Below are 17,771 nucleotides of genomic sequence, written 5' to 3'. Positions count from 1 at the left end.
CTTTATCTGCTTGCCGGCGCCTATTAAGTAGGTGGAATGACGGTGTCTACAACAAACTTCGACCTATAGCAGGCACCCTTTGACCTTAACGGAGCCCTGGAGACAAAATAAGAGGTTCATTGAAAGGACTGTTTCGTCCCAATAACAATGATATGAATTTTATCACGAGAACTTCGAAGAAGTGGTCAAAATTTTTGGAAAAACAGATGAAACAGTGGTGAATCACCAGTTTTTTCTCAACAGTACTTTCTGGCCAGGTTTTTATGGCGCCACCGGATTTTTTTAGGGAGATTGGTTGCCTCCTTCGAAAGCCACGCACAAGAAACATGACTTTACGGTTGTAGTGGTGTTTCTAGTTCCATTTGATCGTAATTCTAATGTGTAACAGTTAACGCACTGATAACTCTATTTTTAGTATTCCCCCTATTATGTCCCTTCTTACGTCGTGTAGCGCGAAATTTGAACGCTTTTAATGTGTGACGTTTTCTTTTTTGCTAAAAAAAAGCGTCTTTGGCCGGAATGCGGCTAAGTGAGTTATCTAAGGCTAGTCTTTTCCTGTTTTTCTCGAATTTAAGTGTTTGTATTTTGTCTTGATGGCCCCTTCAAGACACAATATTACGGATATTACGGAAACACTGTGGTTTAAATTCCTCCGCGTGGTCAGTGTTGAGGTTCATTACGTGCCTGGTAAAATAAGCCACGCTCACTAGCAGGCGACCGATTTGTTTCGCGCTCACGTATTAGGTTGTGTCTGTCCTCCGCTTGATACTTATACAGCGAACGTTCACCCCGAGTAACTTGCGACGTTGCTAGTTAACTATACTAGTTTAGCGTGATCCAAAGTAGGATAAAATGTCGAAAAAATAGCTAGCACCTGTAGCTGTTTTTTAAGAAACTGTTTTTTGGGGTTTTGCAAGGAAAGCGTCAGAATGCAGACATCATTAGAGGCAGGAAAATGACCGCAAAATTCGCAATACTGCGTTATAGAAGTGAGTCCTTTAATGCAGTAGCAAATCTGAACGATGTAAGGAGGATGAAATAAGTATTCACATATGGGGCATGCCAAGCTGCAAAGAAGCGACACCACCTTGAATGTGTACGCGATCTATTTTTCTTGTATACACGAAGCCTATCGTAACTAAGACATCGATATTTTTTTGCCGTTGGCTTTCCGGCATAGCTTATTGGCGTCGACTTTTTGAAGTGAAATTCGGTGCCGTGGTTTCAGTGGCGGAAATATGATCGCCGAAAAAAGAGCTGTCACTTTTCTACCTACAGAAATACGTTAAGCAAATTCAATCACGTTTTCCTGTTACCCTAAACCTACAACCAAGTTAACGTCCGTTGAGATGGTTGCATTAAAGGAGCTCTCAGCGGCTTTCCGAGAACTACGTTAATTCTTGATTCTCGCAGTATACCACAATGCGTTTAAATCTCGTCCTCTGAAACTGCCAAGACAGATGACATGATGTTTGGCTGCTAATGATAACGCACAGCCCTGAAAAGTTTTATCGAAGACCCCTAGCCACACTTTTCCCAACTTTTCTCATAAATTATTTGATAACATGGAGGAAAGAAAAGGTTAGCAGAGGCCCTGACGTCACGTTTCTGAAGCCGCACCCGCCATGTCGATGAGTGCACTGAGCCCAGCACTCTTTCCCATTCTCCTCTGCTGTTTCCAGTTCGATAACAGCTTCGTGGTAATAACTTCATGGTGATAACAGCTTGCGAAAGCGAAAGAAGACGACAAGAGCAGTGTTTGTGGTGGTACAGCACGGCGGGCTTTGTGCGCTACGTCTCAGCTGCGATGAATTTCACTTCACGTGGATGCAGTGGTTTGCAAAATACCTCACTAGTGAGGTTGCGTGCCGGGTTTCCAAAACTTGCCGAAGCTGCCAACGCGTACCTTCTCTCCGGCAGATTGGTAAGGATGGAAAACCACTGAGCGGAATCGACGAGATGTTTGAGAGTTTTAGCTGAGCGTTTTCGGCGGTCCGCTCCGGTACCGGCGACCCGCTCAGCGCAACCGGAGCCAATAGGGAGTTTTAGCAGAGGGGAGAACCAATCCCGGTACGGTATTTGGTAGGCGACCGGCGCAACTGCGCGTGTGCGCATGCGCAGGCGTACCATTTATCCGCTCTGTTATAACTCTCTAATGCCGTTCGCGGCCAACCGCGCCACGCATGCGCAATGGCACTCCGGCCTGCTATCGGAGCGGACTGGGAAAGACGGTCAGCTAAAATTCGCTATCGCCGCAAGAAAACGGCAACTATGATCAGCGACGACGCCAATTATTAACCATCGGATGTTACCTTCGAAGGAACATTAGACCACAAAGGAAACGGCAGTAGAAGAAACGCTGCGAAATCAGCTGTATTGCACGGATATCAGACGACGACGACGCCGTAGTTACTGCGCTGTGTTTCCAGCGTAGTGAGACAGGCAGCCACAGTCAAAGGGCCGTAAAAAATTGTCCGTGGCATTGAGTCAGATTTAGCCGCCGCAGCCGTCCAAAACTACGCGACGCTTATCAAAAATGACGTCACTCCCTCCACACCTTTTGCAATGCATTGGGATGCTAGGGGCCTCTCCTTAGTATTCTTTCCAATATGTTTTAGAGCGTAGTCAACTAGCGCAGTCAGGACTTAGATTAGGTAGCCGCGGAGTGCCCAAGGCAATCTCTACGCCCACCAGATAAAACCTCTCCAGAAAGATTTTTTATCTTTTGCTCGGTCTGGGCATTCTTCGCGGGATTGAACGACGCCTTCATTTCAGCTAGAACTAGAGCTAGAACACTAGAAGCATCTGCCCACGCGACAAGCAAATCAAACAGCGCCTCTCTGTGCTGGCGATAACTATGTGCCTCCAGGCACTAAGGAAGCAGTGACAGCATTTATAGGCAGCGTCGGACGGGACCTTTGAGCTTGGTACGTTATGAGACCGCTTAATCACAGATTACAAAAAAAAAAACACTCGTTTTATTACATCGTTCTTTCAAAAAAAAAAACAACATTTGTTCTTACACATCTTGTTCAGTTTTAATTCGTTTAGTTTATCGAAAATAATCCACACGCCCTTGGGCACAACTTCCGACTTTTATTTTGTAAGAGCTTCTTTTTATTACTTTAAAGCAGCCCCTTTGGATTCGTGTTGGAGCCGCTGGGACAAAAAAAGTGAAAGCGATCGAGATCTGGCTGGTACGTACCTCGTGGAACCACTACGATGACCTTTAATGCCAATCAATTACCAGTGGAAATTTCCGTGTGAAATCAAGTTTTGCCACCTTAATTGCAGCAGCCAAGTGCTCGTAATGTATGGCGCACACTTTTAGGGCGAAGCCCCGCCTGTAGGCATCTCCTGTCGTCGTCGTCTCATGTAGTCACGGCACTAAAACACCGGGACACTCGTTTTCCAACGCATCGCGCTAACGCGTACTCCAATAAAAGTGTATAACGAATAAAACCGGATCAAAATAAACTAACATGATTTAAAGATTTGTGGAACGCTCCCTGCCTGCTTCAGCAATCGTCAAGTACAACAAGAAGATCTTTGTAGACAGATTTGTGTTGCACTCAAATACCCAGCGCCTCTCGACTGTAGGCCTGATCAGGTTGGGTGGTCGGTCGAAGCAAGAAAAGGCATACTTACCTTGTGCCGGGACTCGTTGATCACCGAGGACGAGCTCCCAGGGTGAGCCGCTGGCATTGCACTGCACTCGCGTTGGCCCCTTCCACTACCCCAAACTGGGGCAGACGGGGCATGCAAATTGCTTAAATCCGGTTCAACGCAAGAGAGGGCGCCACCGCCTCAGCAAGCGCGCGATTGCTCCTCCCACAGGCGCTTCTCTGGCGCCCAATCAGCGTGCGCCGCATGGCAAGAGAAAGGCTTAAAATATTTGAATACACTTATACACGGCATGATTCGCCCCTCCCCAGGTTTCACGTTAGTGGAGATGGCCCGGGATTGTTTCTCATAGCCAAAACATTTATTTAAACATACTGGACGTAAACGGGTTTACACTTAACTCAATACAGATCATCTGAAAGTAAATATGTTGTCCGGCATCACGAGAACCCTTCCCCATTTTCGCATTGGCGTGTTTTTAGGTTGAAAGACTTCCAGCACGATGCTTGTCTTGCGCTCTTTCTCGGCACTCTAAAATTCCTCATTCCGTCTGAACACTATCTGCTTTGCGTCCTTTGCGCTCCTTTGTAACCTTTCAAGTGCAGAGCACTTTAAGGGCCCGGCTTGTGGTCGTAGCTTGTCTGCTGTCACGCTATCTAGCCACCGCAGTCACGCGGCGTAACGGACCCAAACAGAGCCCCGCGGCGTCATACACACAAACGGAGGCTTCGAAAAGATACGCGCTTATCCCTCGATTCAGACTCCCGGCCGAAAGTTAAGACGATACTTGAACAAGAGATTTATATACGCGAACCCGTTGGAAACTCCTGGAACCGCATCTACTAGACATACACGTTTCCGTTAGATAGCGCAAACAAAACCGCAGGTACACTTGGGGCAAAATATATGTACTTAACCGGCAGTCCCGCGTTCATTTAGTTAAGAGTGCTCGTTGGGTTGGTTTTTACGATAGTAAGCGAAAAAAAGTGGCCGCGGCAAAAAAAAAAAAAAAAAATAAAAGAAAGATAACGCCGTTCCACTCAACGTGAAAGCCGTCGGAAGTGCAGAGCACTGATTCGCCATAATGGGCTGCAGCGCCGTTATCCGCTCACTGCTGCCGCCCAGTGCATTTCAAATTTCCCGCCTTCTCAGTGCTCGCGCGCCCCCTGCCTGGAACTGCGTCAGCGGGAGTTTTGTTCTTTTTGTGCTTGCTTTAATTTCGTATACTGGAGCAGTTTTGCGTAATTTCGAACGCGACATTTTTTTCTTGCGTGGCTGGAGCCTTTCTGCGTCATTTTGAAGGCGCCATTTTTAAATGCAGAGCATTTCAGTAACTCACGATGTAACCCGCGTTGACGTCCGTAGTCGTAGTCCGTACCCCTCCCCCTACACTATATAAAAAAAATACTATCCGGCGCCTGGTTTCGATCCCTCGACCCTGCGGGCGGAACGCAATGTACATGGTGCTCTACCCACTGCGCCACAAAGCCGACACAGAATGGGAGGCAACGAACGCGCCTTATATCCTTGACTCATTCAAACTACGTCAAGAAGCTGCTGATACAACGCATTCACTACCACCAACTCCCCAAACACTAAACGTTAACGCAATACACCCACCCCCTATGCGACGCATTTACTCGAGTCCCCCTCGCGGGGAGATGGGCCCAATTTTCTTGCGCGGCCGCTTTTTTCGCTTACTATCGTAAAAACCAATCCAACGAGCGTTCCCAACTAAATGAACGCGGGGGTGCCGGTTATATACACAGATTTTGCCTGAAATGTACCTGCAGTTTTCTTTGCGCTAAAGAACGGGGAGATGTAGGACAAGCGCCAGCGGTTCACGAGGTTCGAACGGTTATGACTATTTAAACAGCGTCGTTTTCGAAGCCTCAGCGCAGCCCCGTGACGCCGGTACAGAAGGTACAGAAGGCTGTACTTGGGTCCGTTATCTCGCTGCGCCGCCTGATTCCGGCAGTGGCATTGAGCGTTAGCGAGCTAAGACGCGCACTGGCTCACATTTTAATAAAGTGTGCTCATAATCCCGACCTCCAACCTTTTCCTTCCCCCCTCCCCCTCCATTAGCTGTGGGAGAACCTGATTACGAGCGACCAACTGGACGTCCATCAACTACTGGCATCTAGGGAATCGGTCGCCCGGTCATCACTTGGATTCCTGGACTAGGGAACCGCTCCTACTTTATGACTCATTCAAGTTTCGTACTACTAAGACAACAAGGCGAGCCCATAAAGTGCCCTGCACTTTTAAAAAAGCTACGCGTTCAGAAGGCGGAGTAAGGCACCAGCACGCGCCAGATGAAAGCAAGCACAAAAATAGCATAACTCCACTTCGTGCTGCTCCGGGACGAGGTTGCGCGAGCACTGCGAAGTCGGGAAAATTGAATTGCATGGGACAAACCTATTTCAATTCATCAAGAGAGGAGTGGTGCTGCAGCGCATTATGGCGAATCACTACTTTGCACTTCCGACGGCTTCCACGTTGAGTGGAGCGGCTTTAATTTTTGATAGGTACCTAATACCAGCTGATTCGAGAAGGCGTCTGCAAAATTTTCGTAAAATGTTACGCCGCACCATGCAGGCACCAGTTGACTTCAATTGCTCTCAAAAATCTGGTAGAGAGTTTAGATTTGTACTGGGTCAATGCCGGGCGCACTTAATTGCTGTATAAAGCGGGACGCGGGAACATTTTTGCTTGCGCACAGTACTTTTCCGTCCCACCTCGTATAACAGAACGCTGCTAATCTCCACTAGACCCTTATGGCTTGCCTCAAATGCGCCCAGTATTTCCTTCGCGTTATGAAATGCGTTGGAATGCGACCAGAAAGTGAAGTAGCTTGCAGCATACAGCGAAGCGAATATGCGGAGCGAATGCCTCAGCACAGCACGTCAGGCCATAAGTGACGACATTACAGCTGTTACTCTAATAGGACTAAGAGCAAAGGACGGTAGGAGGACTTGGAACTTTTATAACCTTGAGCCCAAACGTACACCCTCGGGTGTTCTGACGAGCCGGTCGTCTATCTCTGCAATCACGCCGCGCGTAGCAATAAAGCCGACGTACGCGGTGAATAAAACACCGTCGGCGGAGGCTGTGCTTCGCACGAGACCCGTCGCAAAAGTAACCCGCCCGGTCAGGCTTGCGTGACAAGGAAAGGACTTTTGTTTTGGCAGTGATCCGGATAGTCCTAGTCCAGGCTGCCTCCTGGAATGCAGAGATTTGGCGCCTTCTCAATGTGGGTTACCAGAAGGAGCTATTCAGGAAAGGAAGTAGCCCGAGTCAGCCAGGTGGGACTCAGAAGGACGCGCTGCTTTGTTTCTGGGTGGACTGCAGATGTTTCTGAAATAATTTGGGGGCATTCCCAAAGCACGCGGCCAGCATGGTGGTTCGGTCCCGTGAAAGTTAAGGATGGGCAATTTTGTTGCACATCCTTAAGGTGCTTCATAGTGGAGTAAGGTGCTTCATAGTGGTGCAACAGCGCGAACAAACGCGCACAGAAAGGACACAACATTACGAGCGAAACAAACAACACAAGTCAGCGTTCGTGTTGTTTCCTTCTTGGGTCCCGTCTGTTCGTGGTGTTGCTCAACTGTGCATCTGTACCAAGTCGCCAAAGTGTCGACTCTTTCAAAGAGTAGGGTGTGTGTTTGCGCCTGACAGAATAGTGTGCCTTGTCTAGTCAGGTCGTGGTTTGGGATAGAAAATTCTCTTGAGGCGTAACGCTGGCCAAGAACTTTCGTGACATTGCAGAGTAGGACGGCTCCGATACCTGCACGAACGAAATTAAGGAAAGGAGAATTTTAGGCCCCCCATACAGCGAGGCCAGGGTATTTTGCCGTTGTTCTTGGGCATCTGCCTTCGACTACGAGAGACACCCCTCACATCCATGGCGTGCGGAGGGTCTTCGGTACAGTTTGCACACCAGTGTCCCACTTACCCTTGGCCAATCATAGTCGAGGCACTTGCACATTCAAGCCATAGGCCCCTCTAAATTAATCCGCTACGTCGGATCTCAGACACGGATCTCCCATGGAAGTCTTCAGTGACTTTCGTGAGGCTCAGTACAGACCAGATTGCGTGAAATACCGCAACCAAAGCCCTCCACGCTGAAACGTCGATAACAAAGAAAGCCAACAGTGAACTCCCCACCGAAAGACGATCATCTATCTCGTCAACCTGGGAACATCTATGTCCCAGGTTGACGTTTGCAGGCGCACCGTAGTGTGGCTCTTCAAAAACAATGTTGACAAGTATGAGCATTGACACCGGACTTAGACGTTCATATTTGGCCATGAGTACATAAGACCATTGCGCAGCTTCTGCTTCACTTTGGGCGGGTGGCTGAATCGAGTTACAGACAGACAGACAGACAGACAGACAGACAGACAGACAGACAGGCAGACAGACAGACAGACAGACAGACAGACAGACAGACAGACGTGGCTGAATCGAGTTACAGACAGACAGACAGACAGACAGACAGACAGACAGACAGACAGACAGACAGACAGACAGACAGACAGACAGACAGACAGACGGGCGGACAGACAGACAGACAGACCGAAATTTCTGGGTTTAAGTGTTCCAAGAAAAACTTTCGTCTTCAGAAGCAGCTACTTTCCAGGTTGGAGTACCTGGGGTAACATATGCAGATTATAACCGACGTTATTGTACAGCTGGACCAAAGTAGCTGAACGCGCAGTCACACAGCCGCAGAACAGCACCGGCCTGCCTTCTTAGCCAGTTCTATTACTGCAGAGCTCGGCCGGTTTACACCTGGCCGTGAAGACCATTCAGGGACTGCTCACTCCACGCGCGAAGGTTGCCATACTAGCGGCTCTAGCGCACCCCACCTGCAGTTTCAGCACCTCGAGTGAACTGGCCTAGAAGTATTGTAAGCACGTTCTGAGCACCACGTACTATTTACAGTAACCTGCTCGTACATTATGAAGAAAGAAGAACTAGAAAGAAGAATTAGAAGAAAATCGACCTAGTTGAGATACTAATCGCCACGCTTTCAAAGAAACCATATACAGTGGTGTCTAAGTAATTCGGACAGGATTTTTTCAATTGTATCCCTTTATACGGTCAGACTTTTGCGGCATTGTTAGAGTCAAATTAACGAGTCCATTGTATGAGCAATTTTAGATCGCAAACCTGAGCACCTCCAACGTGATGTTATTTTCTTCCATTGTCATATACTTGTGTTATATGATGTGTTTTTTTATGGAACTCCTTTTTATATGAAACTTTTCTCTCTACGCTAATCCGCATTGATATGTCGAGGTCATGGCATATGTGCCAGAAAAATAGGCCAAGAAAACACTCGATGCAAAAGAAATAGATAGGTACAAGGAAGGCCCTTTTCACTCTCCCTCCCCCCCCCCCCCCTCCATTTCCCATACCGGTTAGGCAGCAATCCTTAGTGAAAAATTCGTTCCTTCATTCGGTTTTCTCAACAGTGCCAAAAAAATATCACTGCCGCCCAAGCTGTTCCTCATAGGTTGAGCATCTTGCGGCTTTCTTCTCTGATGATGTGCTTCTGGACCTTCCCGGAAACCGTCTTAGGGAACCCATCCACAAATATGACGTATCTGGGTATCTTGAAGTGGCTCAACTGCGAAGTGAAACAACAGATTACCCCAGTAAGGCTCAGTTAAACGTGGACAGTTGAAGTTGACGACAAATAAAACGCGAATAGCCACTACGAACTTGGAAACTGAAGGTTTCGAAACATTGCGCTGTTAAAAAAGAACATAGATTTGTCGAAATTATAGTTGCCCCCGTGTAGTGCTCGCTTTGAGTTCGGACAAAGTCAGCGAGAGAAAATTAAATTTTTAAACCAAAAATTAAAAATAAGGCCATGCTTAAATGAGACGAAGATTCAGAGAAACGTCATGCGGGCCTCAATCGCGGGGTTGCGTAAAAGTGTTTCAAAAAATATTCCGACATGCATGTCCGGGCACATAGGCATATCTAAAGTTTTTACGGAACTGTCACCGATATGACTTCTATTGAATAACAACTCGCGGTGACGTGTACCATCGCTTTGTGGCCATCGTGAACGAGAAAAATCGAACACGCCAAGCAACAGCGGACTCAAGCTACGGTTCTGATTCTTACAATACCCAAGTGAACCCCGTGATGCCCGAGACGTAGTTATTACCATGAATGTAAGGACGATGAGCAGTGAGCAAGACACGAACCTGTCCTTTGCAGAAGTTCTTTATGTCCTCTTGACTTGGGCTAAAGCCGGATTTCAGCTTGATCCATGCGCAAATCTGCTCACCGAGTCTTTCGTCAGGTACTCCAATGACCTGAAAAAGAGGGGACCCGAAACTCATTTCGGTACCTACCTTATACTCCCATATAACCACAAGGGCAGTCGTTACCTATCGCGTTTGTAAATAACAAACAGTCATTAATTAAGCTTATAATTCATCTGTCGCAGCGCATGCAGCATGCAGCGCTCACTTGCCTGCACTTCCTGCACGGCGGGATGGTTGTAGAGGAATTCCTCGATTTCCTGCGGGTATACGTTCTCGCCTCCGCGTATGATCATATCCTTGATGCGGCCCAGGATTGATATTCGCCCGTCCTCGGCCATCACAGCCTCGTCTCTGCGCACAACCAAGGATCAGACCTTGCCCAAGTTCTTTGCTCTTGATAAAGAAGCTCGTAGATGTGAGAGGGACCGATACGGCGCACACACATTGAGGTCGTTGAGAACACACATTGAGTGTTGATGCTCGTAAATGTTTACATTTGTATATAAACATGTGTCAGATTTGGTGTCGATCGCACGGGGATTCAGAGGTGGCCTAAATTGTTTGCGTTAGACCAAACAATACCAAGACTTATAGTTTTGCGTTTCCATCACTCAAAGCATCGTCGACAGAGCCTACAACTTGTAATAAACGTAAACTTCGACAATACGAAACATCATATGCAGCAGATTATTTTTATATGACATCTCAGTTACGGTTTTATAAATCCTTGCAACATTTTTAAATTGCCGGAAAAGGCACTAAGCTTTATTTTCCTGGGGATTTTTAACCTTTGCTGCCTGGATCCGCAAGCAGAATGAAGAGCTTCACACGCAAACGACGCTGAAGGCCACGTAAGTTCGTTCATTATTACTTTAAGAATTTGAAACAGAAAAATGCTCGGAAGCTAGCTTTGACCACGAAAGTCTCCGTGATCGTCGCTAGTATACGTTGAATCGCAGCATATACCGAAAGCTCGTCGTGATAACAAGCAACAAACCATCCCCGACGTGGTCCGCTTGCAATTCGAGAAGCCGCTGAATAGCCTCAGATAGGCTCAACATATCGGCATGTCGGCGACTTTTCGTAGCCATCACTCCACCGGCGTGTAACGGAGTGAAAGCTGCAAGGCCGACAATCAACGGGAAAATAGTCCGCCAAAATAAACTCTGACGGGAGAGCTTCAGCGCTACCCCCGAGCTAGACCAGAAGGCCGCTGCTGCTGCACTTACAGATACACTGCCCATACCAACAGCACCCTACACTGACCTCAAGCCACACTTCAGAAAGCACCTGCGCAATACCTGGCAAGCAAACTGGAATACACAGACAGACAACAAGTCGCACTTAATGAAACAATGCTCTGGGACCATAGACCAGCGATTCACACAACAGACACACCGAAGTGGCCTCAGCAAGATTACGGATAGACCACACACATGTAATACACTCCCACGTGCTCACTCGATCACCAAGACCCATGTATAGCGGGTGTAGAGACGGCCTATCCGTGACCCACGTACTTCTTAAATGCAAAGCACATGCACAACACGACAGAAACACTTCACCCAACTCTACAGACAACACATCCCACCACACCCAGCGTCCTTCCTGTCTGACGATCCCATGTTTTCTGCGAAGCGCGTTTTTAACTATTTTGCGGAAGTGAAATTTTTAGACCTAATTTTATACCATGCATAACCACAAACTGGCCCTGTACACCAGCCACCCTCATTGTCTTTCACTGATTTTACTTTTGTTTAGTGTTTTACCTCTACATCTCTAATATGAAACAACTGTTTTGGCGCTCTTTGCCCCAGTCAGCCTTGCGCCATTAACACCCAACCATCATCAAGACCGAGCAATTTGACGGTGCATTTCTAGATCGTCTGACTCGATCTTGTCCACGCGCACAGTAGGTTGTAATAAGACATAATAGGTCAGCTGCTCTAACTTACGTCAGAGAACTGCAGGCGTCTAATTAATCCAAAGCATACATGCAGTTAAAAGCCTGAATGCGCGCAAATATATCAGTGGAACACAAAAAGCAGAAAATAAGTCAATATGTTGCCACTGAAGAGTGCATCAATAGCGTAATACACCGATCGATACAATACCGTACGAGCTTCTTGTAGTGAGACCACCCCGTCACTGCGCTTTTTCCACTCGACCTTCCTGAATTTCAGTAATCCTGAAGCAGACTATCGGAACTCTCGCTAAAAGGCCTCTGAATAATTTGATACGAAAAATGTACACGGCAACTTCTCGTAGGCTGGTCTCATGTTTGTCCGAGTATGGGAGGCAGCATTAGTTACCGTAGTCGCGATTTGGACGGCGTACTTACATTGTTAAAAAAAAAAAAGAAAACAGAGCAAAGAGAACAAGAAAACAAGAGACAGCACTTCCTGCCCTACTGATTGACGTATAGATGTTTGCAGCAGTTTTCATCATCGAAGACAGCGATTAAGCTGTAAAAAGCGCGACCATTGGTAAAACAAAAGTTCACATGGGAACTTTCTTTGGTGCTCTTTTAAATTCTAAGCTGCCGTTCACCTCACAGCAGGTTGCCTGCTCAAAAAAAAAAAAAAAGCGTGTGCTTAACACAATGGCGCTGTAGGCTCCTTTTAGTTTTTAACAACCGTCAGCTGTAATGCTGTTAAAAGTATGCAAGTTCCCCGCATTGATCGCGTTAATCCTTTCGTAACTTGTGTACCGCGAAAGGTCTAGGTACGAATAACACGCTCACCCTGTGTGATACCACCCATTGCGGACAGCCTCTTTCGTCTTCTTTTCCTCCTTGAAGTATCCCTGGAACACAGCGTAGCCTCGGGCGCAGAGCTCGCCCCGCGTATTCACAGGCACGATCCTATTCTGGGCGTCCACGATTTTGACCTTGAAGAAAATCCACGTCACTCCTTCAAAACACGCAGTGAGTTAAACTGTACAAATGTTCCAGGGGAACTTTTTTGGTAATTTCGTGTTTTGAATAAACATCCGGGTTAATCGAACATCCGCGTTAATCTTTCCTTCGCCAACATCCGCGTTGCACAAAAGGGGCAAAGAGCCAGTGCTGAGTATAACTGAAACTTATTATTCGTTTCTATCAAGTGACGAGGTGCATTTATGCGCTGTAATATGGTTATAAGCGTGTAGGTAACTGAAATTTTTACTGGGCACAATTCTTTCTGTCCTCCTGCCACCGCGCCCTCCCCTACAGACAGTTGAAATTCCACTGGTGCCAAAATGCAAACCGCACACGGAAACAAGACTGGGGTGTATTGTACAATGAAATGAAGTCGATGGTTGGACGGCATACCGTCTGGTCAGGTAGCATACTTCAAAACAAGAAACACAGGTCACTGACCAAGTCAAAAACAAATTGACGTTTCGGGAGCGCTACGGCTCCCTTGTTCACAATGTGAACAAGGGAGCCGTAGCGCTCCCGAAACGTCAATTTGTTTTTGACTTGGTCAGGGACCTGTGTTTCTTGTTTTGATGTACAATGAAATGCACCATTTTTTTTTTTTTTTTTGCTGTCTATCGCTGACAAGCAATATGCTCTGCCCGAAACAGGAAACGATTGAAACGACAAAGTCTATATATCCGCGTCCTTAATCTGGCGATGCGTAAACAAAATGGAAAGAGTAAAATAAATAGTGCGCAAAACGTTAAGCGTACTTCCGTGTGATCCAGAGGCCGGCCCACCGACTCTAGCCACTTGTCCAATGGCTCGTTGGGGTCGTTGGCTGTGATAACTGGGCTCGTTTCCGTTGTTCCGTACAATATCTGCAGGATTGCGCACATATAATTCAACGAGACGGACACGTTCGAAACGAAGGCCATTCAAAGACTAAGCACCGCCTCGAAGATAATCTTTTTTCATAATTACAAGTTCGTCATTATAAGAAATCATTTTTCAAACGCCACCCAAGTTTGGCATACTTTACTGTTGAGTTTCAACGCGTTTTTCAGCATGACGATGCGTAAAAAAAACTAAAATGTAAGCCAAAAATTTTAGCCATGCGATTCGAATATTACCCCGATTTGTAAATTCGCAATGCATAAAGTGCACACGCATGAAATAATAAGGTTGACAAATTTTTTTAGTCATACACATGTGGCGTTATATTGAACAATGATTATTCAATGACTGGGTAAAAAATAGGCCCGTGATGTGGTCTACGCTATACAGGGCTAAGAGTTGCAGAGATCACGCCGGCGGTCATGACACTAAGCATCACTTGCTTGCCTGATACATTATTTTGAGCCACTTTTAGCACCTTTCAATGCCCCCCCACCCCCCTCAAAAAAAACAAAAAAGAAAAGAAAAGCCGACACACGCTGTATACAAAAGAAATTAACTTTTCAGGTTGCAGCTCGGAAGCAAAAATCCGGCTACTCGCACTCAATACGCTGTCATGACGAAGCATGAGGGGGGGGGGGGATAAACTACGATCGTTTTCAAAGGGTGATTGAGCGCAATTCGAGGCTGCTGGCTGCGGACATGTGTTGTGCAATGTCGCAATTACCGGGTTCCCGTCGTGCAACTGTGTTTCAGAGACTTGTACACACGTATAAGCACGCCCGAGCGCGGCACTTTAGAATCGCGAAACGAACTTTGCTTCGGCGTTTTCCGGAAAGCCGCCCCACATCACGCTCAAACCCAACCGCATCCCGTACGTGCTTGCCACTTGCGTAACATTGGTTCACCGAACTCGCTCCCCGCGGCTGCTTTTTCCTGCACGCGGTGCCACTGAGCGCGTCGGGCCAACCCGTACACGCTTGCCACGTGCGTACCCATTTTAAAGCGAAGATTTCAATGCCTCAATGATGGCGACCATCCCGCCATCAAAACACACTGTAGGATCGCCTACTTTACATAATGCGAGGGAACATGACGGTGACTATGATCAAACAAGAAACAAGAAAAAAAATAGCAGTGCTTAGCTCGGCTATGCCAGGATATACGTAGCGGGAGCTAAGGTTCAGCTGGTTATTCTTAGCTATATTGGTTGTCTAGGATTAGCTTGATTATCATGCTTACTGCTGCTTCAATGACACACACACGGTATAGGCATTATGTGACCCATGTATATTTATCAAGCGGCTCCGGCGCAACGTCACCAATCGCCCCAGAGCTAAGCTGATTCCACAGGCGCACGCCGGTGTTGCTGCGACGCACGAGCCATCGATTCCACACCCGGCCACCCCTCGTATGATCATCAAGTGGACCGGGCCGCCACGTGCGGAACGGAGGTCGGCGAAAACGCTTGCGCGTGGGTTGTGTGTGAGAGACGCCGGGCAGCGAGCAGTGTTCTGTGCGCCGTGAGACGTCCCTGCTCCTCGAGCATGCGCAGCACGGCTCTACAGGAGCCACGCGAAACTGCTCAACCTCGGCCAGGGCAGCTCACGCTACAAAAACGCTTCCCGTGGCCGGAATCCGACGTCTATGCGACTGCAGCATTCCGACACAGTCGAAGCACCTTTGACTTTCAGAATTTGACTTCCGCTCAGGTTGCGTGGTAGCATCGTCTTTTAACCATCTTTATCTTGAGAAAGGTGCTTTGATTTTCCTTTTCTCTGCTCACTCATCGTGCTCCTCGATGTCGATTTGACAGGCAGGCGGCGCCACTGCTAGCTCCATCATTAGGCCTTGGAAGTGATTCGAGGAATTACGCGGTTCACTTGTCAAAACTCGTTTTTCGCGGTCACTGGCTGGGTGCAAGCCACCGACATCTTTACTGGACGAGCGGCAGATTTCCCTTACGGAAAACTCGGCTGCGCAAGACCAACACGACCGCTTTTCTGACAAATTGCTTTTCATGAGACTTTATCGCTGTAAAGGTATTCTGGGCATAAGGAAGAACGCAAGGAAAAGGAACCTCTGGAGTCGCCGAAAGCTGCAATGCCGAAGCGGACTCCACCGCACTGAACGCTTGTTGCGTCGCGTGGCTTGCACAATGCGCTGGTACGGATGGATATGCCATAAACTGGTTTGGGTATTTCGGTGCATTTTCCAATAGGTGGTATTTGTTGGAAGGTTTAGCTGTCAATTTCTTCGGTTGGCATCACTGGAAACGGCCACAGACATGACCGATGCGCCACGGGCATGGCGCAACTTGGGCCACTACGCCCGCAAGCCGAAGAAATAAAAAACACCGGCGTGCGTCGTCTGCTCCATTTCAACCCGATTCTCAACGGTGGCGTCAACAGAGATGTTATTAATCGCACTCACATTGGACTCGAGGCAATACTTTTGGTTCGGTGAGGTAGAGTTTGTAACGTGCAACACAGTCATGTGCTTAGCACGGACAAGTACCGCCATCCCGCGGAGCCCAACGTAACGAGTGACGGCGCACGCACACGGTTGCCTGCATGCGCGCCTCGCCAGTGAATACAAGCAATAGGAGCAAGGACAAAAAAAAAAGTTGGCCGCGTACCTGCTCCCTTCGCTACAAATGACGTCGAGATCTTGCCCCACCCCTGCCACGTTAATACATGTGTTCTCTCCACCGCCTATGTATACCTCTCACGTTCTTCCCCTCGATTTGATCCTCCGAGGATAAACAGAGTGGAGGTTTGCTCAAGGAAATTCAATTTTGCCGCGTTTCAATGTTCGCGCCATCTATCTACTCGAACCTTTCGTTACTCTTGAACTTGGAACACTGCCACGAGGGGGCGCAGCGAGCAGTTTTTGTTTTTCGAGATCGAAACACAGTTTTCGTGGCACAGTTCTTATTTTCAATCGCAAAAATCAAGAATCCGCGTATTTTTAACTGAAAGAACAATGCAAATGTCGCCTAAGCATATTTGATGCAAGGCATCAAATATGCTTAAAGCTTTCTTTTTGTCCAACAATGTCGACATGGGCAAACACTGCCACCAGATTTGGTAGTTTCGAAATGCTCTGCCCATATAAACGTCTCGTTCGAAAATTCTTTTCACTTTTGGCCGGGCCGCTGAATCGAGGGACAAAATTTTCGTGTTTGAGATGCCCAAGAAAGACTATTGTCTTTAAAACGAAGCATCTAAGTTAGCAAAGTGCTCGAAAGAGGCAGCTGAACCAGAGAGTAGAGTAAATAAAATGTCCGTTGTACATTACCGTGTGTAATGTTACCGTCTATTTATCTAGAACGATTTATAAGCACTGCCAAGCAACTACCTTGTGAACATAATTCTGCTTCCCAAAGAAAATCCAATGAAAGGCCAGCGCCCCAAACACGGCGGCAAATATTTATTTATCATAACAAACCTCCCTCGTTTTCGATTCAAATTTCCGTTTGTGTTCGCACAGCTGTCACTCGCTTGCCAGAGTTTGCTCTCCACGACTCCGAGGCTCAAGGCTCAAGCTCTCTAAAAACAGCGTTCACAGAGTAATGGCGAGCGCGCCCCACTTATGCTGCCCCCCAAATACACTAACGTCTGTTAACCGTGCCCACTCCACATCAGCTAACAAGTGACAGTTTGCTTTTCTGACTGCCTCATATTATTATAGAAAAAAAAAACGTTCAAATATTCAATGGCAGAAAACATGAAGGAAGCTCACACTAACGCGTAAGACTTCCAAGTAGCGAAGCTGTACGCAACCTCCACGACCATCACGAAGGCTTAAGTCCACGATTGCAGCCGATTTGCTTTCTCTTCGCTGCCGAAACGGCCTTTACTCCATCATTGTTGCTATAAGTGTGAGCTTATTTCATTTTTTTCGAAGTGGTGATCATTTGGCATCCCCTTGGAGTGGAGTACGCTATGTCCGGTCGTTCTCGTTACGAGCAAGCGTTGTCACGATTACGGCGAACGCTGGAGTTTTTTTTTTTTTTTTTTGGGGGGGGGGGCGGCAATCTAGGCCAATTTTTTTGAAGT

At 47.4% G+C, this 17,771-nt stretch overlaps 1 protein-coding gene across 1 annotated transcript in view; it reads right to left on the bottom strand.

The window, feature by feature from the left end:
* Positions 1–9,038: 9,038 nt before the first annotated feature.
* The window catches only part of LOC144153660 (medium-chain acyl-CoA ligase ACSF2, mitochondrial-like), a 35,079-nt gene continuing 26,346 nt past the window's right edge, over positions 9,039–17,771 (bottom strand). Inside the window, exons 12-16 of the mRNA XM_077685323.1 lie at positions 13,587–13,694; positions 12,655–12,800; positions 10,121–10,262; positions 9,849–9,959; positions 9,039–9,259 (exon numbers count right to left, since the gene is read on the bottom strand). Coding sequence (XP_077541449.1) covers positions 9,140–9,259; positions 9,849–9,959; positions 10,121–10,262; positions 12,655–12,800; positions 13,587–13,694 — 627 coding nt within the window. The 3' untranslated portion in view covers positions 9,039–9,139. The remainder of the gene's footprint in view (positions 9,260–9,848; positions 9,960–10,120; positions 10,263–12,654; positions 12,801–13,586; positions 13,695–17,771) is intronic.

This window comes from Haemaphysalis longicornis, unplaced genomic scaffold (assembly GCF_048455015.1).
Source record: "Haemaphysalis longicornis isolate Haplotype H1 unplaced genomic scaffold, Haemaphysalis longicornis Haplotype H1 scaffold_9, whole genome shotgun sequence".
Lineage (NCBI taxonomy): Eukaryota > Metazoa > Arthropoda > Arachnida > Ixodida > Ixodidae > Haemaphysalis > Haemaphysalis longicornis.
This window is presented reverse-complemented; position numbering and strand designations above follow the sequence as displayed.